This window comes from Suncus etruscus, chromosome 5 (genome assembly GCF_024139225.1).
Source record: "Suncus etruscus isolate mSunEtr1 chromosome 5, mSunEtr1.pri.cur, whole genome shotgun sequence".
Classification (NCBI taxonomy): Eukaryota; Metazoa; Chordata; class Mammalia; order Eulipotyphla; family Soricidae; genus Suncus; species Suncus etruscus.
In genome coordinates, this window is record NC_064852.1 from 26,108,110 (window position 1) to 26,135,938 (window position 27,829).

Consider the following 27,829-nt stretch of genomic DNA (forward strand, 5'->3'; position numbering starts at 1 on the left):
GAAGCATTTAAAACTATAAAGAGAAGTTGGTATATGAAGGAAAGTGACATTCCCCAGAGTACCAGAGTTATAGTATTTACTCTTGTTGTTATTGGGACTACATACGTATATCTGCCACAATTGGGAACAGCCCCTACTCCTCTGAAGATGAAGTTCTGTAGATGTACTACTAGAGAGTTAGAGAAAATTGGGTCTTTTATTTTTTTATTTTTGGGTTTGGGGCCATGTCTCCTAATTCTCAGGTATTACTCCTGAGTCTGTGCTCAGGAATCACTCTTGTGGATGTGGGGAACCTTATGTGGTGCTGGAGATCAAACTGGGTTGTCTGTGTGCAAGCAAGCACCTTAACTATAGTACTATTTCTCTGGCCTCAAGAGGATGGTTTTGAAAGGAGTTGGAGGAAGGGGCTCGTCTCCAAAGTGAATGCTGATTTAGCTTGTGCCAGGCACAGCTTGGAGTGTAAAGACTGTGGTGGATTTCTCCATACCAACTCCCTTTTGCCAGACTTTCTGCCTCCCTACCTTGATGGCCACAGACTGCATATCATGCATAGTGGGTGACTGTTACAGATGTTTTCCTGAAGCCCAAAGAATCATTATTCTTTTCTCCTTTTCTATCTTCTTTTAGCCTCCTGACCTGAGCAATGGAGAACAGATCAGAAAACTTCCTCAAGGTGTTGTCTATGGCGTGGTGCGAAGATCAGATCAAAATCAGCAGAAAGAAATGGTGGTGTATGGGTGGTCCACCAATCAGCTGAAAGAAGAGATGAATTACATCAAAGATGTGAGTCACTGCAGGATCCCTTCACCCCCCTGCACCACAGCCTCTGCCAACCTAGTTTATAATCTTTTGGAGTATTTAAGAGGACAGGCCTGGAGGCACTGATGCCTATGTTGTAAGGAATTTGGGAAGGATTTTTAGTTTGGTTGTAGTTCTCAGTTTGGATGGAGATGTTTCCACACATCCTCATTGCCTAATGTTTGAAGTGCATATATAGTTTTGCAGTGAGGCATTCAGTGAATTTTAGGATGTTACTAAGTTGGAGACCCATGACCTACTTTTTCTGTGCATGAAGAGAGACTCTTAAGTGGCACTGCATATTATGTTAATTACTCCTGACAAATAAGTTTTAACCTGTGTATACATTGAGATTCTTTGGGCTGCAAGAAACAGAAAAGCCAACTCAGAGAGATAATGGGTTTCAAGTGGGACAAGTCTCAGGGTCCTTAGGCTTCAGGCAATAATATACTTCCAAGTTGGTTCTTTTTCTCTGAATTTCTCTGGGTTCTGGGCTCCTTCAGCTTCAGACTCTTGGCATCATCTGAAAATGTCTGTTCCTAGGGGGGAAAAGGTCTCTAATTTCTGGATGCTTCTTAGAGCCCCTCCCATATTTTATGGTCACAGCTGGATTCCAGGCCCAGTCCCAACCAACAAGGCTGATGGGATGTCCAGAGCTGGCTTAAAAAAATGATTCTGGGAAGTTAACCACAATAAACATCATTCCAAACCAGGCTAATCAGTATCATTAATATTGCACTCTTGATCTGGAAAATTGTAAAAAATGGCTCAAGAAAAACACAAAGTAGCCATCATTCTACCATTAAACAAGAATAATTGTGAGTAATTTCAGGACATTTTCTTATTTTTTTTTTTTGTTTGTTTTTTGGGCCACACCTGATGGTACTAAGGGGCTACTCGTGGCTCTGTGCTCAGGAATCATTCCTGGCAATGTTTGGGGAACCATATGGAACCATATGGAACCATATTGAACCCAGGGCAGCAACATGCAAGGCACACTGTGCTATTGTTCTGGTCACATGGGCCATTTCCTTCAAAGTTTTTCTCTTTCTTCCCTCTTCGTTCTATTTTGTTCTTTTGGTTTCACTAGATTGAAGTTTAACAAAGCTATTTCAATTGTGTGGTCCTTAGATTTTGGACCCAGATCACTGACTGCCTAGAAAGTCTCATAATCAGCAAGAAACAGCAGCAGAGGGCTATGAATATGATGGACTTGCTTCTTGTTCCAACTTTTGCTTCTCTCTCTCTCTCTTTCTCTCTCTCTCAGCTTGTTTTTAGGTGTAGTGAGTGAAAGTTAGGAAGGAACTGTTTAGGTCAGAATCTTCATTTTAGTGAGCCCCATTTTATTAGTTTTGTGGAAAAGACACATAGTTCTGTTATTAGCTTTTGTCTGGGATTTTGAAAAGAATATTTCATATGGAGTCTCAAAGATAAAAAATTCTTTTTAAAATGTATTTTGAAAGAATTCAAAACATGTATGCTTTTTTTGTTTTGTTTTTTCTTTTGGCTTTTATTTTGCCACAATGGGCTGTATTCAGGGCTTACTCCTGACTGAACAGGGATTGGTTGTGTGCAAGGCAAGTGTCTTATCCCTGTACTATCTCTTTGGTCCAATAGTTTCATACTTAAGAAATAAAAATGATTTGGTTTTTATTTAAAAATGCTAACTGTTCAATAGGGAAAATTAAGTAAAACCAGAAAGCCACATGTCCATACAGATACACACCTCACTACTAGCCTTAAATCTCTAGGCATTAAGCCCTCAAAGATACATTTTTTAATTACATATCTTAAATTCTATTTTGATACATTTTTATGAAAACATTGTTTAAATATCATTTTTACTGATTTACAAATAAGAAATTTTTTGGATTTAGCTTTATATTGTTGTGCATGATATTATGACACCTGCCACAAAATTGCTAGTCCATCAGAATATTTTATTCCCCATTTTCCCCCATTTGAACATCTCTAGTCTCCTGCCTTTTTTTCATGGAGATACTCTTCCCAGCTGAGTGGAGTAAATTGCTAAGACAGAGAGAGCAGATTCAGGCTGCTTGTGCCTATGGATGGCATGTGACCAGCTTGTGGGGGTGGTTTTGGCCTAAATTGCCAACCTCTGCCATGATCTGCAATTTAAAATTAATTTCCAGGTCCCACCTTCCTATGACTGGTTTGGAAAAAACTAAATCCTTGCCTGCTCATTCCTTGATGTGTTTATGGGTTTGTTTGTCCTCGATTGCTTGTGGTAACTCTGGCCCAGGTGGATTCCTGCAGTGTTTATAAGTGGGAATGACCCCTGACTCAAGATCCCACCTCACACTCCTCTGGTGGGTGAGTCAGGGCCATGGATGACAGCCAGAAGGAAAAGCTGTATCTTTGGCTTTGTCTCTCTAAAATGTTTGTAGTTAGCAAGAAGGAAGTAATTTCTATATTAGGCTTTATCTGGAGGTGACTTGGCATCATGAATCCCCATCTCCCTCTAAATTCTTACCACTCATTTAGCTAGTTTAAAGTTGGTTTTGGAAAGACGGGTTCAAGGTCTCTCACCCCATCACCATGAACCTTCTTGTTCTACTTTCAGACCTTTGAACTTGGTCCTTCTGAGGGTAGCAGAAGGAGGAGGAGACAGGTCTATTGATAAAGTTTCTGAATATACTCCATGGAGAATCTTAGACCATTTGTGTTATTTGTGTTGGTAGTGATGAAGGTGTTGATAGAACCTTGACTTTGTTTTGTAGGTCAGGTTAAAAGAAATGGACTCCCTCCTGCATACACTCCAGGGTGCATCTTCCTTTTAGTCTGCGGATTATTTAGAGCAGGGATGGGGGGAATTGGGTTTTGCTTTTTTTTTTTTTTTTTTTGCTTTATGATACTTTGTTTTGGGATCACACCTTGCTGTGCTCATGGATGACTCTTGACTCTGTGCCCAGGGATCACTCCTGATGGGCTCAGGGGACTATATTGGGTGCTGAGGATTGAACCCTGGTCAGGCATTTGCAAAACAAATGCCCTACCTACTGTACTATCTTTGGTTCCTATTTGTGTGTTCTTAAGCCATATGTTTACAGAGTGAACTTAACATTTTTTTTAAACTGATAATTTTTTTATGCTTGTCAAAATACTGGTAATTTTTACTGTTTTTTTTTTAAATACATTTTAAAAAGAATGTGGGGTTGTTTGTGTTCTTAAGCCATATGTTTACAGAGTGAACTTAGCATTTTTTTTTCTGCTTGTAAAAATACTGGTAACTCTTTTTTTTTGTTTGTAAAAATGTGTGATAAAAGACAAATCTTACCTAAATTTTATTTTTTTATTTTTTGGATTTCCTGAGCCATACCCAGTGACGCTCAGGGGTTATTCCCGGCTATGCACTCAGAAATTGCTCCTGGCTTGAAGGACCATATGGGACACTGGGGATGGAACCCAGGTCTGTCCTGGGTAAGCCGCATGCAAGGCAAATGCCCTAATGCTGTGCCATCACTTTGGCTCCCTAAATTTTATTTTTTATAAAAGTTAGAGTTGAAAATGAAATATGTTTTGTGTGTGTGTGTGTGTGTGTTTTGGTTTTTGGATCACACCTGGCAGCGCTCAGGGGTTACTCATGGTTCTACGCTCGGAAATCGCTCCTGGCAGGCTCGGGGAACCATATGGGATACTGTCCTTCTGCATGCAAGGCAACTGTCCTACCTCCATGCTATCTCTCCAGTCCAAGAAAAGTTTTTATTTACAGTTTTTATTTGGATAATTAGAATGTGTTATAGTATACTTTTTATCAGTATTATTTTTGTATTTTTCTTTTTATTATCAACATATCAAGAGTGATCTCTTAATTTCTCAAATTGTCCTGTTTTTGAGATTTATTTATTAAAGTGGAGTTCACCTCTCATTAGGTTTTCTTAAGTTTTTCAAGTTTAACACTTGAAGCTGTTGTCTTTAATCTCTAACTGATGTTTGTGGGCTTCAGGTGAGAGCCACTTTGGAGAAAGTAAGGAAGCGGATGTATGGAGACTATGATGAAATGAGACAGAAGATTCGTCAGCTCACACAGGAACTGTCGGTAAGTGGCTCTGAGCACCTGGAGATGGGAGGGCAGAGAACATCATTGAGTCCCTCACTCTTCTTACACTTGAGCTTGTGAAGGTCTCTAAGAGTGAATCATATTTTAAATGAATGGAAGAATTTTATCACAAGACAAAGTATAAATAAGGAACTATTTTGATGGCAAGAATAAATAACCATTAAATTCCATAGTATTCCCTGAAGAATCAGGCATAAGAGAAGGAAACCAGATATCATTAGTACAACTAAACACTGCCAGGTATGGCCCTCAAACCAAACTAACCAATGAAACAAACAAACAAAAAGTCATACTATTGTTCTCATGTTATCTAAACTACAACTTTAAAAAAATATTTGAAGTGATAGAGCAATTTTACAGTGGGTAAGGCATTGGCTTTGTAGGCATCTGATATGTGTTTGGTCTCCAGCCTGAAGATACCAGAGGAATGATTCTTGACGATAGAGCCAGGAGTAAGCCCTGAACACCCCTGAGTATGACTCATTCAAGCCCTCCAAAAGACCCTTAAAATTGTTTGAGTGATATGAATGTATTAGCTGCTTTAAAATGTAAGAACATGGGCTGGATGAATATTACTTTGGGCAGGACATTTGCTCTGTACACAGCTGACCCAGTTTGGATCCCTGGTACCCCAGAGGGTGTCCCAAGAACCACCATGAGTAATTTCTGAGTGCAGAGTCAGTAAACACTGAATACTGCCAGTTGTGACCCAAATAGTAAAAAAAAAAAAAAAAAAGAAAAAAAAGGCAAGGAAAATATCTTTCCTCAAATTTCACCTGGCTAATTCTTGTGAGAAAAAGTTTTTTATTTAATATTATTTTTCTTTAATATTTGTATTTTATTTAATTTTTATATATTAATTTTATGTAATTTATGTAATTGTATTTTTTATTTAATATTTGTAATTAATCATCTTGATGGGGGAAAGTCCATGTATCTCTGGCATACTCTTTATTATGAGTTAACATCTGTAGGCAAGAATCACAGTTGCAACAGCCACACATTAGAGTTTAATGGAGGGCTGGGCCACAAGATTATCTGCTTGAGTAAGTTCTGTTGCCTTATCAGAGGTGAGGTATATAAACATATCCACCTCACTTCGTCTCCTTGACATATGCATTTGTGAAATTCTTACCCACGTATGGAAATCAACTCTGCCAGCACCTGACAGTTGCTGATGGTTATAATTAAAGCCAAGGGATCATATTTGCTGAATACACACACACACACACACACACACACACACACACACACACACACACACACACACACACGTCACTGTTCTTGCCTTCCAGTACTATCTTCTGCATAACCTCCATCTCTAAGACTGACCTATTATGGGAATGCTAGGTTTCTGCCTAGACTCTTCCCCCCGGGCCACATAGGAGTCTACCCTGGAGCCTTTTCACATCCCTAACTGATCCCTAGCTTCACTGCCTCCTTGTATCAGGCTCCTCTTTGTGGTCTGATTTAAATCTGGTCTCTGATGACACTTGCTCAAGCATAGCAAAAAACCCACCTCGGTCATAGCAGTGACAATGAAATAATTGGGTGAGCCCAGAGAACATTCTTTCTGTCGAGTGTGGGAAGAGTAAGGTGGCATAGAAAGATACTCAGTTCCACACTGGCTACACCTCTTCACTGCTACTTGTTTTTCAGAGCTTGTGATTTTCCCCATTCTGTTCTCTCCCTGCAAGGGGAATAGTCTGGCTGCTATGTTTTGTCAAGAGAAAAACTTCTCAAGGTCCTGTGGAGACTGTGTAAATATTGTCTATAGGAGAATATGCTTGTCCTTCTGCATGTTTGTTTACATGAATACTGACATTTTCTTTAATTTCAGCTTTTTTTTTTTTTTTGGGTGGCACGTTCAGGACTTATTTTTGCTCTGTGCTTAGGAATCTCTTGCACTTCTGGTGGATTTTGGGGCCCCAGATGGTATGCTGGGAATAGAACCAGGATTGTCCATGTGCAAGGCAAAAGCCCTACCTGCTACATAGCTGTGGAATCAAATGTTGACTTTTGAATTTAAAGCTGTATTTGGAATGTCATGGACAAGAATGTGGGTACAATCAGAGCAAAGTCCCAGCTTATGGAAATGATTATTGATTGTGGATATACTTAGACTGGTTTTGGTGACTATCTCCTTAATATTCCAGGTTTCACAAGCTCAACAGAACTATCTAGAACATCACATACAAACTCAGTCTTCAGCCCTGGACAGTTTTAATTCCATGAACTCGGCTTTGACCTCAGATTCCGTCAACCTGCAGGTAATTGTCCCTTTATTGTTGGTCTAGTTCCGATGTAAGGGAGCCTGGCCAAGCAGGTTGGCCTCTGATCTTCTACAACAATGTACATTTCTCACGGTCAAGCATGATCATAGGAGAGACAGGAAGATGGAAAGGGATTAAAGGAAAAGCTTCCAGCTGAAAGACTTAATGCTGGGGTTGGCATAGGTTTTGTTCTCATAAGGTATTTAGATCCTGCTAAGACACCACTTGCTCTTTAGATGCCTGTTATGTGTACTTGAATGAGTGATCAGCCACCAGGCAATGACTTCCCTATTGTTATTGCTTTTATTAACTCCAGTGTTCAAGGAATTTTTTTCCATGTACACACTAAACAGGATAAAGATGCTTTAAACTCCTTTATGCCAAGTAACCCCTAAACTTAAGCACTTATTCTTTTTTTAAACTTTTTTTCTTTATTTAAACATCTTGAATACCTCCCTTCACCAGTGCAACATTCCCACCAACAATGTCCCAACTCTTCCTCCATCCCATCCCACCCCCACCAGTACTCTAGACAGGCTTTCCAGTTCCCTCATTCATTCACATGATTATGGTAGTTCTCAGTGTAGTTATTTCTATAACTGCACTCACCACTCTTTGTGGTGAGCTTCATGAAGTGAGCTGGAAGTTCCAGCCCTCCTCTCATTGTCTTTGAGGATTGTTGCAAAAATGACTTTTATTTTTCTTAAAACTCATAGATGAGTGAGACTATTCTGCGTCTCTTTCTCCCTCTGACTTATTTCACTCAGCATGATAGACTCCATGTACATCCATGTATAGAAAAATTTCATGACTTCATCTCTCCTGATGGCTGCATAATATTCCATTGTGTATATGTACCACAGTTTCTTTAGCCATTCGTCTGTTGAAGGGCATCTTGGTTGTTTCCAGAGCCTGGCTATTGTGAATAATGCTGCAATAAATATAGGTGTGAGGAAGGGGTTTTTGTATTGTATTCTCGTGTTCCTAGGGTATATCCCTAGGAGTGGAATAGCTGGGTCGAATGGGAGCTCAATTTCCAGTTTTTGGAGGAATCTCCAAATCGCTTTTCATAGAGATTGGACTAGACTAAGCACTTATTCTTAAAGTAGGTAGTATTGTGCTTCATTTTTTAAACTCTTAATTTTGTTTCTATTTTTTCTTTGTGTTAAGGGCACATCCTTTTATGCTGGGGCCTACGCCTGGCTCTCTACTCAGGAGTCACTCTTGAGGATCTTAGGGAGCTATGTGTAGTAATAGATTGAACCTGGGTCAGCTGCATGCAAAACAAGTGCCCCACCTTCTGTCTGGTCTCTCAGGTCCCAGGGAGTATTGTGGCTTTAAAAGAGATCACCTGGATCCCCAAGAACAGTGTTCAGTATAGAAGGATCCTCCCTTTCTGCAAACACATGTTGCCATCCCACTTGGATGAATTTTCTCTTTTAACTAATTGGAACAGCTCAGGGCTACTCTCTCAAAGAGGATAACCACTATTATTCTTCAGTGGATTCCTCCATCTGACATGCAGATGAAAACCTGAAAAATGTTCATGTCTATGGCCTCTATTTCCGGAAAAAACCTCCTGTGGGTTTCCTCTCCAAATATGCGGTTTCTACTTTCCTTCCAATTTTATTTAGCTCTGAGCTTTTACTCTCCTCTTCTAAGTTCCACAAGGTATTTCAAATCTTTTCTGCTTCTGGGCAGAGATATTAGAGCAAGTAGGGTACTTGCCCTGTTTGAGGTTCCCTGCATTTGATCTCCAGCACCACATATGGTTCCTCTGTCAGGAAGCAATCCATGAGCAGAGTTAGGTGTAAGTCCTAAGCTCAGCCAGGTGTGTTTCCAAAGCCAAGATAAAAAGCAAACAGAAAAGCAACTCCTTTCTGCAAACACAAAAGCAACCTCTTTATGCTTCTCTGTCGCTAATGAGCTAAGCAGATATGACTCCCTGGGGGTGGATGAACTTCCCAAAGGATAGAGTTGGCTGGAATTTCCATTGCACAGTGAAAACAAGGCCACTGTCCCCTGATGTCTGGGTGGGTTTTGGTGTTTGCATTTGTCTGGGAGGTACATTACTCTTCCACCCCTTTCCTTTGCAAATGCCAACTTTCCACTGGGCCAGACATATTTGAGAGTCCTTGTCCTACTTCCTTCTGCCATTGATGACCTATGCTACCACTCCTCTTTTCTTTCCTTTTGGACACTTTTTCATTCCTGGCCTACCTGGTCCAATTATATCTCCCCTGGATTCAGACTTGGTGAATGTGAGTGTTCCCTTGTCTCTTCCTGTGGATGCTGCTGCATTCATTTCTTTTCTTTTCTTTTCTTTTCTTTTTTTTCTTTTTTTTTTTTTTTTTTGTGTGTGTGTGTGTGTGTGTGGTTTTTGGGTCACACCCGGCAGTGCTTAGGGGAAACTCCTGGCTCCATGTTCAGAAATTGCTCCTGGCAGGCACGGGGGACCATATGGGAAGCCGGAATCAAACTGATGACCTTCTGGATGAAAGGCAAACGCCTTACCTCCATGCTATCTCTCCGGTCCCACTGCATTCATTTCTGAGGGCAGCTGTTTGCTGACTGATCTGGGGAGCCTGCTTTATTAAATCTATTACCTATCTTACAGCTCTGGGCCTTGCAACCAGAAAAGTATATGATTGTTTAAAAAAAAGAGGAGAGAGAGAGAGAGAGAGAGAGAGAGAAGAAAAGTATATGATTGTTTAAAAAAAGAAGAGAGAGAGAGGGAGAGAGAGAGGGAGAAAGAGAGAGAGAGAGAGAGAGAGAGAGAGAGAGAGAGAGAGAGAGAGAGAGAGAGAGAGAGAGAGAGAGAGAGAGAGAGAGAGAGAGAGAGGAGAGTCACCTCCTGGCCTGGAAACTCATCTGAAGTGGTAGATAGTGGGTGTTTATTCGAGACAGGGGACCCAGCCTTGCAGTGTGTGGTCTGGCCTGTTTCTCTTATCACTGACAGCAACAGAAAGCCTCTGTTTGATCCATGGACATTCTGGTTTGCAAAGAAATATTGAGATGATATTCAGTTCTCTGGTTGTGTGGATCAGCAATTTAGACCAACAGAAAAAATGACTTGAGCTTGTGCTGGAGTCAGGACTCAAAGAACCCCGGTCTCTTGGTCTTCAGTGCCTAGACTGGCATCTGGACCTAATGGACTGGGAGGTATGGTTGCCAGGACATGTGGAATTCTTTTCCTGAATAGCCTCCTTTTGTTTTCTAAAGTATCTGTTTACCATTACTGAAATCCGTCTTTCAGATTCAAGCATCATTTTGTTTTGTTTTGTTTTGGGACCACACCTGGTGGTGCTCAAGGCTTATTTCTGGTTCTGTGCCCAGGAACCATTCCTGGTGGCTTTGGGAAGCATATAGGGTGCTGAGGAGAGGATCCAACCTTGGTTGGCCTTGTACAAAACAATGCCCTACCCACACTACAATCTCTCAAGCCCCCTGTATCAAAGAGATTTTTTTGCCACACCCTGTGACACTCAGGGGTTACTTTTGGCTATGCACTCAGAAATTGTTCCTGGCTTGGGGGACCATATGGGACGACGAGGGATTGAACTGCAGTCAGTCCTAGGTCAGACATGTGCAAGGCAAATGCCTTACCACTGTGTCACTGCTCTGGCGCCTGATTCAAGAAGCTTTTAAAGGGAGAGACTTATTGTCCAGAGTAAAAGCCCAAGAGTCAGAGAAACTTCACAAGTCTACAAAGAAGGCAACAGTGTTAGTATCCCAACTCTAGAGACCCCAAGATCTTCTCTTCTAAGATTACAGGTGACTCAGCTCAGGCAGAGGAGGTAGAAGTGGATGATGACTCATGTCCCATGTAGGAATTCTGGGCTTGTGAAGCACTGTAAAGGACATTGAGCCAAGTAAATACCAAAGTCGTATGCATCAATATTGGTGAAACATTTTTGTTCCTGTGGGTGATAAGAAATGTGGGTGTCTTGACACTTGTCAGGCACTTGTCTGGGTCATTCACGCAGGTCCACTTCCATGGCATTGCTTTAACAGCATGTTTCTTCATCCCTGGCATTGCTTTAACACCTTGTTTCTTCACTTCAGGCCTCATATGTCATACTAGACTGACCTGGTTGGCCATCTTAAACTCCCACCCCCAGTGACAGTCCCTTTAAGAAAACCATAAGAAATTCTCCCATTCAACAAAAACACATGTTGTGCTTCCTGGTTTTGTTTGGGAATTAGGAAAATGCAAAAGACACAAAAAGAAGCTATATTCACCACCTTGGCTTGTGAGGAAAATTTAGATCATGTGGAATTATGGAAATTTCCATTTGTTTTTCTTTCTTTCTTTTTTTTAATTTCTGCATCAACATAGTTGAGCAAATGTTTACACATTTTTGTTTTTTCAGATAGGCTTGTACTATACCTACTATTTTCAGACCTTGGGTTTCATGTGCAATGTTATATTAGGAACATTTTTCCATGGAAAGAAGCCATTATAATCTGTAATCTCTGTAAACCATTGTAATCAGGAGTGGCAAGTGGTGTTGGCAGAAGTTGTGGGTGTTGCTGGCTCTCTGCCATCTGGGACACCTCTATTTGCACAACTCTAAGGCACTTTTGTGGTTGGTAAAGGGGGAATCCTTGTGTTTCTGTCTTTCCTCACATACTAGATCCAGTTTGGTTTTCATTTTCTTCATTCTTTTTGGTTTTGTCCAGCACTGCTCAGAGCTTACTCTGGCTTTGTGCTCAAAGATTACTTCTGGTGGGGTTTGGGGACCCTATGTGGTGCTGGGAGTTGAACCAAAGGAGTTTGAACTGTGTACAAAGCAATCCCATTCACTGTTGTGCTGTCCAACCTTGTTTCTATTTATACCTTCAACAGAAAACTCTTGTGGATGTCACTCTGGAAAACAGCAGCATTAAGGACCAGATCAGAAACTTGCAGCAGACATATGAGGCATCCATGGACAAGCTGCGGGAGAAGCAGAGGCTGCTCGACATGGCCCAAGTGGAAAACCAGCTGTTGAAAATGAAGGTAAAATCTGAACTTTTTCCTCAGAACTTTTCTCTTCTCCTCTTTGCTCTCTTTTCGCCTCCTTGCATCTTCTCTTCTCTCTACTTGCTTCTTGCTTAGACTCTTACCTTTTGTGGACCTGGCTGGGCCTGGAGGTACTGAAGAAGTATTGTCACCTAATAGTTCAGCTGGGAGTGAGTACCCTATAAGTACCCTGAATTACTGGGCTCCAGGGACTGACAGGGCTGGCACTTTTGTTGTCTGGAGAAGGCATCCATTTGCACACTGATTTGGGGTTGCAGAAACTGCACTGTTTCTATTTTCTCTGAGGACTCAGACTTTTCTTCCTGGATTCACAGTACAGAGTTGTTGGGCAGCAAAGTATAAAATGGCAGGTAATGCTGAAAATTGTTCCTTCAGTCCCCTACCCTGCATGCCTTCTCATGAGCACCCCTCCTGAGTTTGAGATGGTAGACTGAGATCCATGAAGGCACTCAACATGATTTCCTCCCCAAGATTTATTTACATTTAAGTCTAGCACTTTTTTTTTTTGGTTTTTCGGGCCACACCCGTTTGATGCTCAGGGGTTACTCCTGGCTAAGCACTCAGAAATCACCCCTGGCTTGGGGGGACCAAAAGGGACACCAGGGGATTGAACCGCATTTCTTCCTTGGCTAGTGCTCGCAAGGCAGACACCTTACCTCTATCGCCACCTTGCCGGCCCCAAGTCTAGCACTTTTAATTTATGTCTAGCTTCATGGAATATGGGGAGATGACTCAAAGGGATGAGCACAGGCTTTGTCTGAGGGAGGCCCAGATTTGATTTTCAGCACCAGGCGGTTCCCTGAACACCCCTGAACACCATTGTGAATGACCTTCAGCATGCTCCCTGCACTGACAAAATGAAATAGAAATTACATTTAGCAGGGGCCAGAGAGATAGCATGGAGGTAGGGCATTTGCCTTGCTTGCAGAAGGACAGTGGTTTGAATCCCGGCATCCCATATGGTCCTCCAAGCCTGCTGGGAGCAATTTCTGAGCATAGGGCTAGGAGTATCCCCTGAGTACTGCTGGGTATGATCCCAAAACCAAAAAAATAAATAAAAAGAAAAAAAGAAAAAGAAAACAAAATTACATTCAACAGAATTTTAGGGTCTCCCAGAGGAGAGAAGGGAAGAGGTGAGTCACATAATTGATTGCTTGAGCCAAACCAGGTTGGGGAGCAAAAGGCTATTCCAAAATGGTAAGCAAAAGACTTAGGGAGACAGACAAGGACATGTGGTCCATCTCTCTGAGCTGCATCAGGATATAAACTGGGGAGCAGGGAAGTCCCCACACCATGCCTGTCTGATTTGTTCTCTAGCTCTGAAGAATTGTTCCTTACAATCCAACAGGCCAGCCACAGCCATTATAAGGAAGGGCCTTAGTGCCCAGAAGCCAGTCTGCTCCTCTTGACTTTCCAGCAGGCAGCCCTGTCCTTTTCAGTTTCCTCTCGGCTAAGGCACTGGGTTTAATCCAGCTCATATTGCTTTGTACTGTCCTCTTTGTTCCTGACTGCTGAGCAGGTGCTATGCTGCTGATTGTCTGGAGACATCTATCTGGCTGACCAAAGCCTTAGTCCAGCCTTCTTTAGAAACCTGTGCTTTCCTTTACCTCTGAATCAATGAATAGGAACATGATCTGAGAACCCCACACTGAAGGGTTGCAGAGTACACAGGGTTCTGGGAATTGAGTCTTTTTTAGAAGTCTGCATTTGTGCTGGAATTGGAGTGCAGGACGCCTTGAGTCTCTCCAAACTAATGCCCATCTCTGCTTGGAACTTCCTATTTATGGCCATGTTGCTCCCCAAGCTTGCCAGTGGTGAAGAGACACAATTTGAGGATCTAAGGAATATTATTTTCCAACATCTGGTAAGTATCTGGAGTTGGCGAGCACCTTGGCTTCACCAGAATCAGCCTGCGTGGGTCTGGAACAAGCACCGTTTTGTATAGAAGGGAGGCCACAGGATCCTGTGGCTGCCAATCAAGGGCATGAAGTGTAACAGCAAGATTAGAGCCTGGGCAGAGGAGACAGCGGCCACCTTCAACCTCAACCCTCCTGCAGCTCTCCTGACCTCCTTCTCTTCTAGTTGGCCCTGCTCTCCACCAGTTTAGTATACCCCAACTTAGGGGAATATTTTCAGAGGCAACATCTGGGAAAGCCAAAGGCATGGAAAGGATGAATACTCATCGCTTATCTGAATACCCAAAGCAGTGAAGGCCAACTTCAACTCTTGAAACAATTGTGGTTCATCAAAAGTCTCTCTATGCTTTTCATGCTGAATTTTATTTTTAAAGTAAGGGGAAATAAAGGAATGGAGGATCCAAGGTCATGAGAACAACATAACTGTATCTATATTCCCTGGCAGGGAGGGGGCACTGATGTACCACAGATGCTGTTTTATTGTCCTCCCTATGCTGTCTGTCTGCTCTCTCCATGATCATCACCCCATGATCATTCAGAAACCTACCTCTGGTCCACATTTAAGCTATCAGCCTGGTCTCTGAGTAGTGCTGCCTTTTCTGATGGATTAAATGCTGACTGACTGACTGACTGACACAGCTCTGAGCCAGAGGAGAGATACTTCAGTACCTGCAGTCTCATCCAAATAAGGACATGGTGGACAGATGGAGTGCTGCTCAATTTGAATTTCTATTTATAAGAGGAAAAAATAAAAGACTTTCTGCTGCAAAAATAAAACAAAAATCCCACAAAACAACTTGGTGGTGGTGGTGGGGTCACTACAGCAGTGATGTCTTCTCTTGGTAGGTTGTTCATAATACAGTTAATTCAGGCATTCAGTGTTCAACACCAATGCACCACCAATGTGACCTTCTCTCCACCAATGTTCTCAATTTCCCTTAACATGTCCCCCACCCTGCAGACACTGAAAATTTACTTTATATTGTTTGTGACAACACAAAGGCAAATGGAATTATCAAAAAATATGTCATTGAGAGTTAATTTGTAAAACTTGTTAATATCTCACAGTGATGTTACTGAAATAACTTTTTTGTGTTTAGTGGTTATATCTAGATCTTCTGAGAGAGTCTCTTTAGATCTTTGCCCAGCTTTGAACTGGGACATGTGTATTTTATTATTGTGAAAGTATTGCTATGTTCTAGATACAAATTCTTTATTAGATACTGATTTTCACTTATTTCTTCCCACTCTGGATCAACATTTAGCTTTCTTGTGTTTTCTTTAAAAGGCAGGGGGTTTTGGTTTTTAATTTTCAGTTTAATTTATTACAGTGTTATGTTGTTTGCCCTATCCCCATGTCCTCATTCCTTTCCCTTCCTTTCCATAGCCTCGGTTCTGTGTTCAGAGTCCAACAGTTCATTTTCATGCACCACTCTTCCTTCTCTTCCTTTGTTTCTTTCTATATCACTATGATTGAGATCATTAGCAGTTGTTCTCCTCTGACTTCTTTACTTCACATAACTCCCTCCAGTTCTGTCCACATTGTATCAAAAGGCAAGAGTTGATCCTCACTTATAGCTAAGCAGTGTTCTATTGTGTATAGATACCGTAGTTTCTTTATCCAGTTATTTATGGTTGGCTCTTGAATGGTTTTATATCCTTTTTTGTATGTTCAAGGTCAAATATATAAAACTACATATATTCTGAAATAGAACATGTGTAGTTGTAAAATCCCTCTCCCTCTTATTCTTTTCTCCTTTATGATTATTCATTTTCTTTTTTCTGGACCACAGCCAGTGGCTCTCAGGCATTGCTCCTGACTTTGTGCTCAGAAATCACTCCTGGCAGGCTCAGGGGACCATATAGGATGCCAGAGATTGAATCTGAGTCAGCACATGCAAGGCAAACATGCTACCCACTATGCTATCGCTCCAACCCTCTTTTCTCCTTTATATCACATTTTTATTTTTTAATTTTATAGTTTCTCCTTCCCTGGCCCTATTCCAATAATGAAGCAGTCTTATTTTTCAGTCTACTGAAAAATGAAAAACCATATCTTTCTGAGGTTCATTAGGGTGTAGACATATTTTCCAGAGGAAAAAAACTTATTAAAACAGAATGAAAGACACCAGCATTTCAGGATCAAAAGAACATCAGAAAGGAAATGACATCGGAGAAAGGAGTTTGGTGAAAGACAGTGAAGCAAGGACACATTGCATAGAGAAGGTTGTTTTTAAGAACTGCATTGCAGAGTGGGGTGGCTACAGTTCTGCCCTTTGAAAAATTCCTGGATGGGGAGCACTTTGTTTTGAGGAATGAGTGTTAAATGCCATTTTAATTTTTGGTGTGCCTACACAGCCCTTTTGATTTATCTTTCCGTCCCTTTCCTTGTGAGCTTGACTGCAGAGCCCTGTCCTATGATTCACTATTATGTGGGTCTGAAAGGTTCTGATGCCAGGAAGCTGCAGAAGGTCTGACTCAAGTGTCTCTCCAGGTGGAGTCCTCCCAGGAAGCCAACGCCGAGGTGCTGAGGGAGATGGCCAGGAAGCTGTACAGCCAGTATGAGGAGAAGCTGCATGAGGAACAGCAGAAGCACAGCGCTGAGAAGGAAGCTCTCATGGTGTGTATGCACAAGTGCATGCAAAGTCATCTCCATTCTTGAGTCCTTTCTGTGGGTAAGATTTAAATAGTGGGGCTTCAAGGGTTCTAGGGGTGGCTCTGTGATTGGGCACCTGCCCAGTGAGTCTGTGGCTGAGAGTTGATGCTCAGCAGTATTTCCACAGGGTGAGTGTAATCCCAGTAGCACTGCTATTTGGAGCCCTCAGTGCAACCACAGTGTGTGGAATTTCTGGTATGCTGCAACTGCATGTGTGAGCCTTGGAGCTAAACCCAGGCCCCCTGTGAATCCTGTAATCAATTGTTTGAGTGGTGCATCCAAAGGTATTTGAACAACATGACAATAATACGAATGCGAATGGTGGAAATACCTACATTTACTAAGTCAGATAGGGTGTCTTCTCAGAATACATCTGTGGATTTTCAGTTGGGGGAGGAGTTGAGAAATATATTCACTCGTTTTCTTCTTCCTTCTTTCCTTCCTTGATTCGGCCCATTCCTGCTTGGAATAGCCCCCAATTTATTTTTAAAAACCTTTTTTTGGGGGGTGACAGCCAACAGTGCTTATTTCTGCTCTGTACTCAATCATTCCTTTTGGCAGTGCTCAGGGCATCCTGTGGAGTGTCAGAGATTAAAAGTGGTTTGGCTACATACAAAGTAAGCACCATCACTTCAGCCCTAGCCTTCAATGACTGTCTTTACATCTTCCCTTACTCTAGCTACACTTGGCATTGCCCATTGGAGCTTTTCAATGTGAGATGTAGACAACACTATTAGGAATTAGAAATTGGGAATTAGGAATGTTTGTGAGCTCTTTCTTAAACATATAGACTCCAGGGAGCAGGGAGAACCAATAACTAGGCCCACTACAAAACCACATGCTGTGTTTTTATTCATAGGTATCAATCAGAATTGTGGAAAGTTGAGTTCTTGATCTATGAGGTGTTTCTGAGCCCCGGGGTCATGTTTGGAAAGACACATCATATTGAAGCAATACCAGGACACTGTTGAGACACTGATCAGTATTTGGAGGTTTTGTGGTTGTGTTGAAAAGGGTCTTGTTTGTTTTGCAGGAAGAAACCAACAGTTTTCTGAAGGCAATTGAGGAAGCCAACAAAAAGATGCAAGCAGCAGAGATTAGCCTAGAGGAAAAAGATCAGCGAATCGGGGAACTGGACAGGCTAATTGAATGCATGGGAAAGGTAATAGATTCTCCTTGTCTTCTGGCCACCCTCTCCTTACCCTGGTTTTATGTAGTTCCCCTGTGTGAATCTATGTGAAGGGATGAGTTCTCAATACAAATGGAGGGATCTCTCTTACTCCTTCAACTTATAATTTTCTTTTTCATGAAAGGAAAAATAACTACAAAATATAGTCAAGGAAATAATAAAGGTTTCCCATTGTAACTATTTTGATGTCTAAAAGATAAAATTATTCGCACAATTTAATACTTTTACAGCCATGTTCTACCTCAGCCCCATGCCAGGATTTATTTGCTCATTGGGTCATCAAGCCCAATAGTATATAGAAACCATATCAGTACTGGGGCCTATAACATTTGGGGCATGCTTTCTCTACCCTTTTAGATTTTGGGATGCTCTCTTCCCCATCTGTTGGTATGTTAAGCAGACTTTTGGGGAGTGGGGGTGTGGGAGGCAGGAGCTTATGGATGTAAAGAGGTCAGAGAAAGGAAAAGGGGGGAGATCAGCAGTGGAGAAGGCAGAAGAAGGCCCAGTGGAGAGGAAAGCAGCTAAAAGGAAGTGAAGGGTCAGAAAGGAATAAGCAGGTGGCAACTGACTTCTCAAGGATAGGAGGGGTTTTAGGGTCAAAGTCATGGAAAATGACTCTCTAGCAGTGCATGGTTTGGCAGAGCAGCAGTGAGTTGTCAAGACTGTGGCCTGAGAAGTCATGCTGATGCTGAAAAAAGAGTAGCCATGGGATTGGCAGCATCTGGGCTTCATAATTCCCATGTTTGTACCATGAACCCTTCTACAGCTGCCTGATTGGCAAGATATAGGAGTGGAAGCAGTCCTCAGTTCAGTGCTGTGGAGCTTTGGGACTCATAGTGGGGGTGTTCTCATTTTAGGCTATTTCTCTGTTTGAAAGTGATGAGTCAACAGGAGAGTCAATGGCAGTTTTGCCTCTACTCTCTAGGCTTAAGGAAACTGATCTTGTTATGCTTTGGGCCTCTACCTAATGGTGCTCAGGGATTACTCTTGACTTTTTGTTCAGGAATTACTCCTGACAGTACACAGGGGAGCACATAGGATACTGAGAATTGAATCTGGGTCAGCCATGTGCAAAGTAAGTGCCTTAACTGCTGTACTATCTCACCAGTAAGGAAGCTGCTCTTTTATGGGAAAATGGGTGGGCCTCATGTTTAGAAAGGATGTCCATATTGGTTGGAGATGGTTGTGGTAAAGATTGGGTAATAAAGCATTTTCTAGAATTTGGGTGACTATCTCCTACATGACCCTTCTCCTGAAGCAGCAGAGAAAGCTGGTTAGTACATAGACTCCCTCTGATAACAGGTGATATAGAACAAAATGGGCTGGGGTATGGGAAAGTCATTTCACAAAACCTATTAGTGCAGTGGTTGACATACAGGTTGATTAGGAAGTGGAGAGATAGGACAGGGATTAAGCATTTGCCTGCACATAGCTAATCCTGATTCCAAAGAGATGCCAAAGTATAGGTCATTTAGGGTCAGATAGTCCAGGGTGTAAATTTTGCCTCTATTTTGAATTGGAGCTAGTGACTTGATTTTTTCTGACCTCAATTTCCTCTGTAAAGAACTGCTCATATGTTTTATCCAGCTTCTGTGAAGAACCAATGAGGAAAATTCAGATAGAGGAAGAGTTCACACATGTGTGACTCAGATTTGTATTTTACTTGTATCTCAGGCTGTTTTGGGACCAGCCTCTCTGAGATGGGCTACTTGCACCATTCTTTATGCCCTGGAGATGCTGTTTGGTACCAGCTTCTCCCTGTTGCCCTCTCACAGAGCTGGAGGGAGAGCCTTATGCATAAAAACTGGGCTGCCTGCCTACCTGACAGCATATCCCCAATAAAAAACCTTCCCTGAGTTCTGTTGGTATCTCTTGTGGATCCTGTAAAGGTATTGTCCTTTCTTGTATCTTCTTTCACACTGGAGAAATGCTGGGCTTAGTGAAGGCCCCATAAATTCCTGTCAGTGTTAATATGCCTTTGAGAGAAGGGATTTTGTTCAACCTCACAGTGGCGGTGTTGGTAGTGTTCCTCCCTAGTTATCATTTGTTTTAGGATTGTGATCAAGAACAATCTATCTGATCCACAAAGCCTCTTTACTGCTTAACTTACTGTCTATTCTTTGGAGTATTTTACTTGAAGAATCTGTTTCTCTAATATGTAAGAATCTTGGAAGAAACTTTTGTGGAGCAGATTAATACTCCATGCCTCCAATAATTTTCAGAGACAAAAGAGAGGAGGGCTGGAAATTACAGCCCACTTCACGAACCTCACTACAAAGAGTGATGAGTTTAGTTAGATAAATAACTACATTGCGAACTATCCTAACGATGAGAATGTATGAGGGAAATAGAAAGCCTGTCTAGAGTACAGGTGGGTGCGGGGTGGGGAGGAGGGATATTTGGGACATTGGTGGTGGGAATGTTGCTCTGGTGATGGGGGATGTCCTCTTATATGACTGAAACCCAACCACAATCATGTTTGTAACCAAGGTGTTTAAATAAAATATTATTAAAAAAATAGAAAAAAAAAAACCTCCATGCCTCCATCCTGATGGTGGGTTCATAAGAAATACGTGTGCCAGGCACACTTATACATTTTCTAGATCTCAATCTTGAAAACCTAAATTGTTTTTGTTTTTGTTTTTGGGTCACATCCAGTGGCACTCGGGTCACTCCTGGCTCTGTGCTCAGAAATCGTTCCTGGCAGTCATGGGGGACCATATGGGATGCCGGGATTAGAACCACTGCCCCATCCTGGATTGACTGTGTGCAAGGCAAATGCCTTATCACTATGCTATCTCTCTGACTCCTAGAAAACCTAAAATTTTAAGTGTTTTCTGAGACTTTTTCCTGCATTGTTTTGTGGGGGGCTGTGGAGTGGGTGCTCAGTTTTAAGACTAATGTACATTTCCAGCTGGTGGCAGCATGAGGCCAGGCAATAGCAAAGTGAGTTATCTGTAGACATTTAGAATTAACTACTACCATAAACACATAGGGAAAGGAGAGGAAAATGAAAATAAAACAAGGCAAAAATCTCTCTGAAAGTAGTTTTCTTTTATGATTTTATTTATTACAATTATTTATTTTTTGGATTTTGGGCCACTCCTGGCTCTGTACCTAGGAATTATTCCTGGCAGTGCTTGGGGGATCATATGTGATGCTAGAGATCAAATCCAGGTGAGCCACATGCAAAGCAAATGCCCTATCCACTGTACTATTGCTCCAATTCCTCTTATTATTATTTTTGGTTTTGGAGCCACCCCAATTGGTTTTCATGGCTTACTCCTGGCTCTGCAGTCAGAAATTACTCCTGGAAGGCTCAAAGGACCATGTGAGATGGAACCCAGGTTTGCCATGTGCAGGGCAAGCACCTTACCCATTGAACCACGGATTCAGTAACCATTTATGATTTGAAATACACTGATGATGACATTCATTTTGGTCAGAGTGGTTCATTCCTCTATGTCTGTGATATAGCTTTTGGTAAACCACTTCCAAGTTTCCCAATTAAATACATTTTCAAAGATTTATTTGAAAATTTTGAGGCAATGAGGTTTGGGGTCTTTATAACTCTAAGACTTTGGGAGAATATTTGAACCTAATGACAAGGGACATTATTACTTAGAAGAGAGCCTATGAGTCAATAATCCCCAAGGATTTGATAAGCTTAATTTTAAGGAAATTTATTAAATTAACATCTGTAATGCTTTCCTAGCACAGTTTTAATTATGATGATATCTATACTAAAATAAATACCCAGGTTACTATATTATTTTTGAGAGTAGGAACCATTTACATTTACCTATTTATACTGATCTGTACAAATTTAAAGTTGTTAGATGTACTACTGAGTTCTGAAAGGTGAATGAATCCAAAAATCAAGGTGATGGCTAGGCAAGGTGCACAGAAGAGAATCCATTTTCTGGTCTTATCTAGTTTCTAGAGACAACCTATATTTCTTGGATCATAGGCCCATTCTCCAGTTTCAAAGCCAGAATGTAGTATCTTTCAGTCTATCTCTTTCTGACTGTAACTCAGATTCCTCTATGTGGCCATTTTAAGATCCTGAATATAATCACAGCTGCAAGTTCCATTCTCCACAAAAGGGAAGTAATGCACAGATTTCAGAGATCGAGATATGGAAAATTTTGGGGAGATTATTATTCTGTCACAGTATATTTTCATATGATGTATTTGTCTAATTACCACCCAGATTATCTATAAGATATTATCTATGTTCCAGATCTCCTTTTCTTGATAATTTGAAGATAATTAAGAATTTGTAACACCAAAAAAGGGGGGGGGGCAGAGAGATAGCTTGGAGGTAAAGCTTTTGACTTGCATTTAGAAGGACGATGGTTCAAATTCTGGCATCCCATATGGTCCCCCAAGCCTGCCAGGAGAGATTTCTGAGTGTAGAGCCAGGAGTAACCCCTGAGCATTGCTAGGTGTGACCCAAAAAAACAAAACAAAACAAAAAAAGATTTTGTAACATCACCGAAAGTATTGATTATTACTTACAGTATAAATTTTCATAAGAAGTCCCCAGCCCAGTCTAATACCTGCTAGAACTGATCCCTGAATACAGAATCTGGAGTAAATCCTGAATACTACTAGGTGTGGTACCCCCCCCCCCCCAAATTAAGATTTTTTTTTTCTCATATAAGATATCTGATTGAATATCTGTACTGGTAGAATACAAGTCAGTCTTTGTTCAGTTTTTTTTTTTTTGTATGAAATCCACATTCTTCATTAGGCTCTCCTTCATCTGTATGTTTTTGTTTATTTCATCAATATGTCTATAGATTTAAATGCAGAATTTTCCATTTTGACTTTGTTTGGATTCTGGGGACGTGGGTGTATTAAAGACCCTTGGGCACAACATTAAAAGTCGAACTTCCGGGGGCCGGAGAGATAGCATGGAGGTAAGGCGTTTGCCTTTCATGCAGGAGGTCATCGGTTCGAATCCCGGCGTTCCATATGGTCCCCCGTGCCTGCCAGGAGCAATTTCTGAGCCTGGAGCCAGGAATAACCCCTGAGCAATGCCGGGTGTGACCCAAAAACAAATAAACAAAAAAAAAAAAAACAGTACTTAAAACATAAAAAAAAAAAAAAAAAGGTTGAACTTCCTAAAACTGGTTTGTTTGCTTGACCTGTGTTCTCTGCTCTTCAGATACATTGATTAAACATCAATTTTTCTTGGCTTTAGGAACGCCATCAACTGCAACTCCAGCTTGTAGAACATGAAACAGAAATGTCTGGGGAAGTTATGAATTCTGACAAGGAGAGGTGAGACTGTTGTGCCCATCATGAATTTCAGTGCTGTACACACTGGGTTTCAGTAGGATCTCTGGGCTCTTGCATTTTCATTCATTTGGTCATTGCAGCCTGTGGACTGGAACATTAAAAATTCCAGGCTGATTATGACTGAAACTCAATTACAAACTTGTTTGTAATCATGGTTCTTAAATAAAGATAGTATTTAAAAAAAAATTCCAGGCCAAGAGCTTCCTGTTTGGATCTGGTTTCTTTAGGAACTTCCGGGCCCAGTCTAGTTTCTCGGCTGGTTGTTAGTGCCATGGAAAGCAGCACTGACCATTTTAAGTAGAAAGGGCAGTCTATAAATGTTCTCCTTGACCTTGGGCTTTACAGGATGCACCTTTCTGATGAAAACACTCATTGACTCTGACTAATATTGCCTGGAAAACAAAATTTAAAATATCTTTGTTTCCAAACATTCCAAGCATTGCTTGGCTGCCCTTTGCCTTGTCCTTTGGTGGTGAGTACCTGAAGTCCCACATGGAAAATGAGACAACATGTGATCGATTTTAGAAACCTAAAGACACAGAAACCATACAAGTCCTCTGGTGAAGAGATATAGGTTAGGATGCATTGAACAGTGGGGGCAAGTCCCTGAGAATCTTTGATTCTCTATTTTGTTTTTGGTGGTGATGGTGGTATTTGGGCTACACCTGGAAGTGCTCGGGACTATTCCTGGCTCTGCTCAAAGATCATTCCTGGCACAGGGACTAAACTGGTTGGTTCCATGCAAGGCTAAGAACTTAACCCTTATATTACCTCTGTGACTTGAGATTCCTTCCTTCCTTCCTTCCTTCCTTCCTTCCTTCCTTCCTTCCTTCCTTCCTTCCTTCCTTCCTTCCTTCCTTCCTTCCTTCCTTCCTTCCTTCCTTCCTTTTTCCTTCCTTCCCTCCCTCCTTCCTTCCTTCTTTCCTTCCTTCCCTCCTTCCCTCCCTCCCTCGTTTCCTTCCTCCCCTCCCTCCCTCCTTCCTTCCTTCTTTCCTTCCTTCCCTCCTTCCCTCTCCCTCCCTCCCTTCCCTCCTTCCTTCCCTCCTTCCCTCCCTCCCTTCCCTCCTTTCTTCCTTCCTTCCTTCCCTCCTTCCTTCCCTCCTTCCCTCCCTCCCTTCCCTCCTTCCTTTCTTCCCTCCTTCCCTCCCTCCTTCCTCCCTCCCTCCCTCCCTTCCCTACTTACTTCCTTCCCTCCCTCCCTCCCTTCCCTCCTTCCTTCCTTCCCTCCTTCCTCCCTCCCTCCCTCCCTTCCCTACTTCCTTCCTTCTCTCCTTCCCTCCCTCCTCCCTCACCTCCCTCCTTCCTTCCTTCCCTCCCTCCCTTCCTACCTCTCTCCCTCCCTCCCTTCCTCCCTCCCTCCTTCCTTCCTTCCCTCCCTCCCTTCCTACCTCTCTCCCTCCCTCCCTTCCTCCCTCCCTCCCTCCCTTCCTCCCTCCCTCCCTTCCTTCCTTCCTTCCTTTCCTCCTTCCTTCCTTCCCTCCCTCCCTCTCTTCCTTCCTCCCCTTCTTCCTTCCTTCCCTCCCTTCCTTCCCTCCCTCCCTCTCTTCCTTCCTCTCCTTCTCCCTTCCTCCTTTTCTTCCTTCCTTTCCTCCTTCCTTCCTTCCCTCCCTCCCTCTCTTCCTTCCTCCCCTTCTTCCTTCATTCCCTCCCTTCCTTCCCTCCCTCCCTCTCTTCCTTCCTCCCCTTCTTCCTTCCTCCCCTTCTTCCTTCCTTCCTTCCTTCCTTCCTTCCTTCCTTCCTTCCCTCCTTTCCCTCCCTCCCTCCCTTCCTCCCCTTCTTCCTTCCTTCCCTCCCTCCTTTCCTTCCTTCCTTCCCTCCCTACTTTCCTTCCTTCCTTCCCTCCCTCCCTTCCCTCCCTTCTTTCCTTCCTTCCTTCCTTCCTTCCTTCCTTCCTTCCTTCCTTCCTTCCTTCCTTCCTTCCTTCCTTCCTTCCTTTCTTCCTTCCTTCCTCCCTCCCTCCCTTCCTTCCTTCCCTCCTTCCCTCCTTCCTTCCTTCCCTCTTTCCCTCCCTCCCTCCCTCATTCCTTCCTTTCTTCCTTCCTTCCTCCCTCCCTCACTTCCTTCCTTCCCTCCTTCATTCCTTCCTTCCCTTCTTCCCTCGTTCCTTCCTTCCCTCCTTCCCTCCCTCCTTCCTTCCTCCCTCCCTTCCTCACTTCCTTCCTTCCCTCTTTCCCTCCCTCCTTCCTTCCCTCCCTCCCTCCTTTCCTCCCTCCCTCCCTCCCTTCCTCCCTCCTATGATAAAAAAACATCGAATTATCCTCTTTTTGTGATGGAGTTGTTAGGTGTCCTGCCTAGGGAAAAAAAAGAACTAAACTCTGCAGTTTCCAGAGTCCAGAGAGCTGCAGATGTTCTGAAAAAAAAAAAAAAATGGAAGTAGTGCCCAGCCCACCAGACCTTCATCTAGTGCTCCTTAAACTGACCCCAAAGAGCTGAAGAACTCAACTGCTGGTTCTTTTTCAATCAAGCAAAGCTACAGAAAGTTTTATAGGATGGTTTGCTCTGTTCTGATGCAAACCGGGTCTTTATTTTTTTGCAGGGGGTGGGGTTGGACTACACTCAGTGGTTGTTATTCAGAGGCTATTTCTGGTTTGTGGCTGGGGGAATCGTGCAATGCCAGGGGCTGAAGTAGTGTTGGCTACTTGCAGACAGATGCCCACTCACTGTACCCTGCAGAGAGGGTCTTTCAAGTAGGCTCCAATTTCCCAAAATAAATAGTGCTGAGAACAACTCTAACTTCAGACTTCCCAGTACTTGTTTCCTAATTTCAGATATTTCATTGTGTTGTTAGCTTCCTCTCCTCGATTCTCCTCATAAAGTAATTTGCTGAATGCATTAATGTTGTATTAACCCCCATGCAGAATGTCTTTTATCTGCTTGTGATATTAAAAGAAATCCTCAGGGGGCCAGAGAGATAGCCTTGCATGCAGCCAATCCGGGAAGGACCTGGTTCGATTTCCAGCATCCCACATGGTTCCTTATCCTGCCAGGGGCTATTTCTAGTACAGAGCCAGGAGTGACCCCTGAGAACCAATGGATGTGGCCCCAAAACCAACCAATCAATCAATTAATATATAAAGTTTTTTTTTAAATCTTCAGACTTTGACTTTGGGAAATAATAACTCAGTGTCCTTTGACAGGGTAAAACTTGTCAGTGGTAATTGGAAAGAAGCTCAGTCTTCTCTGCTATGGGGCAATGAGTTCGTAGTTGATCCAGGATGGACATAGGGAGAGGACTGCGTCTTGGCCTCCCCTTCCTTGGTCTTGCCAGTTGTCCTTCCCAGTGGTGCCTCTGTATCTCTGTAGTTGGGTTGAATACTCAGAAGCTTTTCTTCTTTCTTTGTAGGTATCAGCAGCTGGAGGAGGCATCTGCCAGCCTCCGAGAACGGATCCGGCACCTTGATGATATGGTACATTGCCAACAGAAGAAGGTCAAGCAGATGGTTGAGGAGGTAAGTCTTGAGAAAGGACCAGGCTTGTTAGTGCCTCAAGCCACATCCCACCCTCAGCTGCTTTCCATGGCCCTCAGAGAACTTGTTGAGGTCACTTGGTCTTTGGGCACAAAGGGAAATTCCCTCATCTTTTCCCTGTGGGCCAGTGATAACCCCTCTCCAAGAGGTCCTTCTCCAGAGCTAATCCACCACCTTTCAGAGACAGATATGGGTGGCCTGTGTGTGTGTGTGTGTGTCTCAGCTTAGGGAATAAAGGTATAAGGAGAGGCCCTGTGCTTCCCTCAGGCTCATTCTCATGACTGTTCCCTGTCTCAGGGCATGTTCTATTCTCTCCCCAATCTCTACTCTTTCTGTTCTCTCCCCATCTCTCCATTTTCCCTGCCCCTCCACTCTCTCCCCATCTGCTTCTCTCCCTTTTCTCCTCCTACTCCTGTTTCCCCTTCATGCTTTCCTTTGCCCCTAACTTTTCTCTCCTTGTCTGAGCATGGTATATTGTAGGCTGGACCTTGCCTACTATTCAGTTTTTCAAACTGAAAGACCAGGTAGTTGAGCATTGCTAATTTACTGAGGGCCAATCATGACTCTTTCTTGAGGTGATGTGCAATAAAAGAAAGTCTCTGCTTTGTGAAGTCAATCATATTGCACCAAAGCATTTTTGTTTTTAAATAAAGTTAAAATGCTGATAGAAAATAGGACAGTTATGGCCAACAAAGTTGTAAGAATTCATAGGGACAAAGTTCCTCAGTCTCAAAGCAAACTTGTGTGGTCAGAGAGGTAAAGAGAGAGATCCAGGCAGGCTTTGCATGCAGGAGCCTCAGGTTCCATCAAGCATCAGTTGATTTCCTGAGTATTGCTGAGAAGGACCCCAAGCACCAAACTGGGAATAACCTTTGAGAACTCTGGGTTTGGCTAAGAATTTTTAAATTTAAAAATAGAAAAGGAAATAGGTTGAAATCTAATTAAACATTTGTTTGATAGTAGAAGAGTTTTGTCCTAGATTCACTTTTTTTTTTAAATTACCTGTTTTATGAACAGACTACAGAAGTATCTCTGCTTCTTGGACCTAAAGTGAATATAGCAGGTTGGGCATTAACTTACAATAGTAAACTGGGGTTCAATCCCTAACATCCCATA

General features: G+C 42.5%; 2 protein-coding genes across 3 annotated transcripts in view; both read left to right on the forward strand.

Annotated features, from left to right (window-relative positions):
• The window catches only part of AQP9 (aquaporin 9), an 837,480-nt gene that overhangs the window by 143,672 nt on the left and 665,979 nt on the right, over nucleotides 1-27,829 (forward strand). The gene's annotated exons all lie outside the window — the stretch shown is intronic.
• Nucleotides 1-27,829, forward strand: part of MYZAP (myocardial zonula adherens protein) — a 106,378-nt gene that overhangs the window by 32,162 nt on the left and 46,387 nt on the right. For both annotated transcript variants that reach the window (XM_049773679.1, XM_049773680.1), the window contains exons 3-10: nucleotides 628-783; nucleotides 4,766-4,858; nucleotides 7,036-7,149; nucleotides 12,002-12,154; nucleotides 16,589-16,714; nucleotides 17,784-17,912; nucleotides 23,149-23,228; nucleotides 26,590-26,695. In XM_049773679.1, coding sequence (XP_049629636.1) covers nucleotides 628-783; nucleotides 4,766-4,858; nucleotides 7,036-7,149; nucleotides 12,002-12,154; nucleotides 16,589-16,714; nucleotides 17,784-17,912; nucleotides 23,149-23,228; nucleotides 26,590-26,695 — 957 coding nt within the window. The remainder of the gene's footprint in view (nucleotides 1-627; nucleotides 784-4,765; nucleotides 4,859-7,035; nucleotides 7,150-12,001; nucleotides 12,155-16,588; nucleotides 16,715-17,783; nucleotides 17,913-23,148; nucleotides 23,229-26,589; nucleotides 26,696-27,829) is intronic.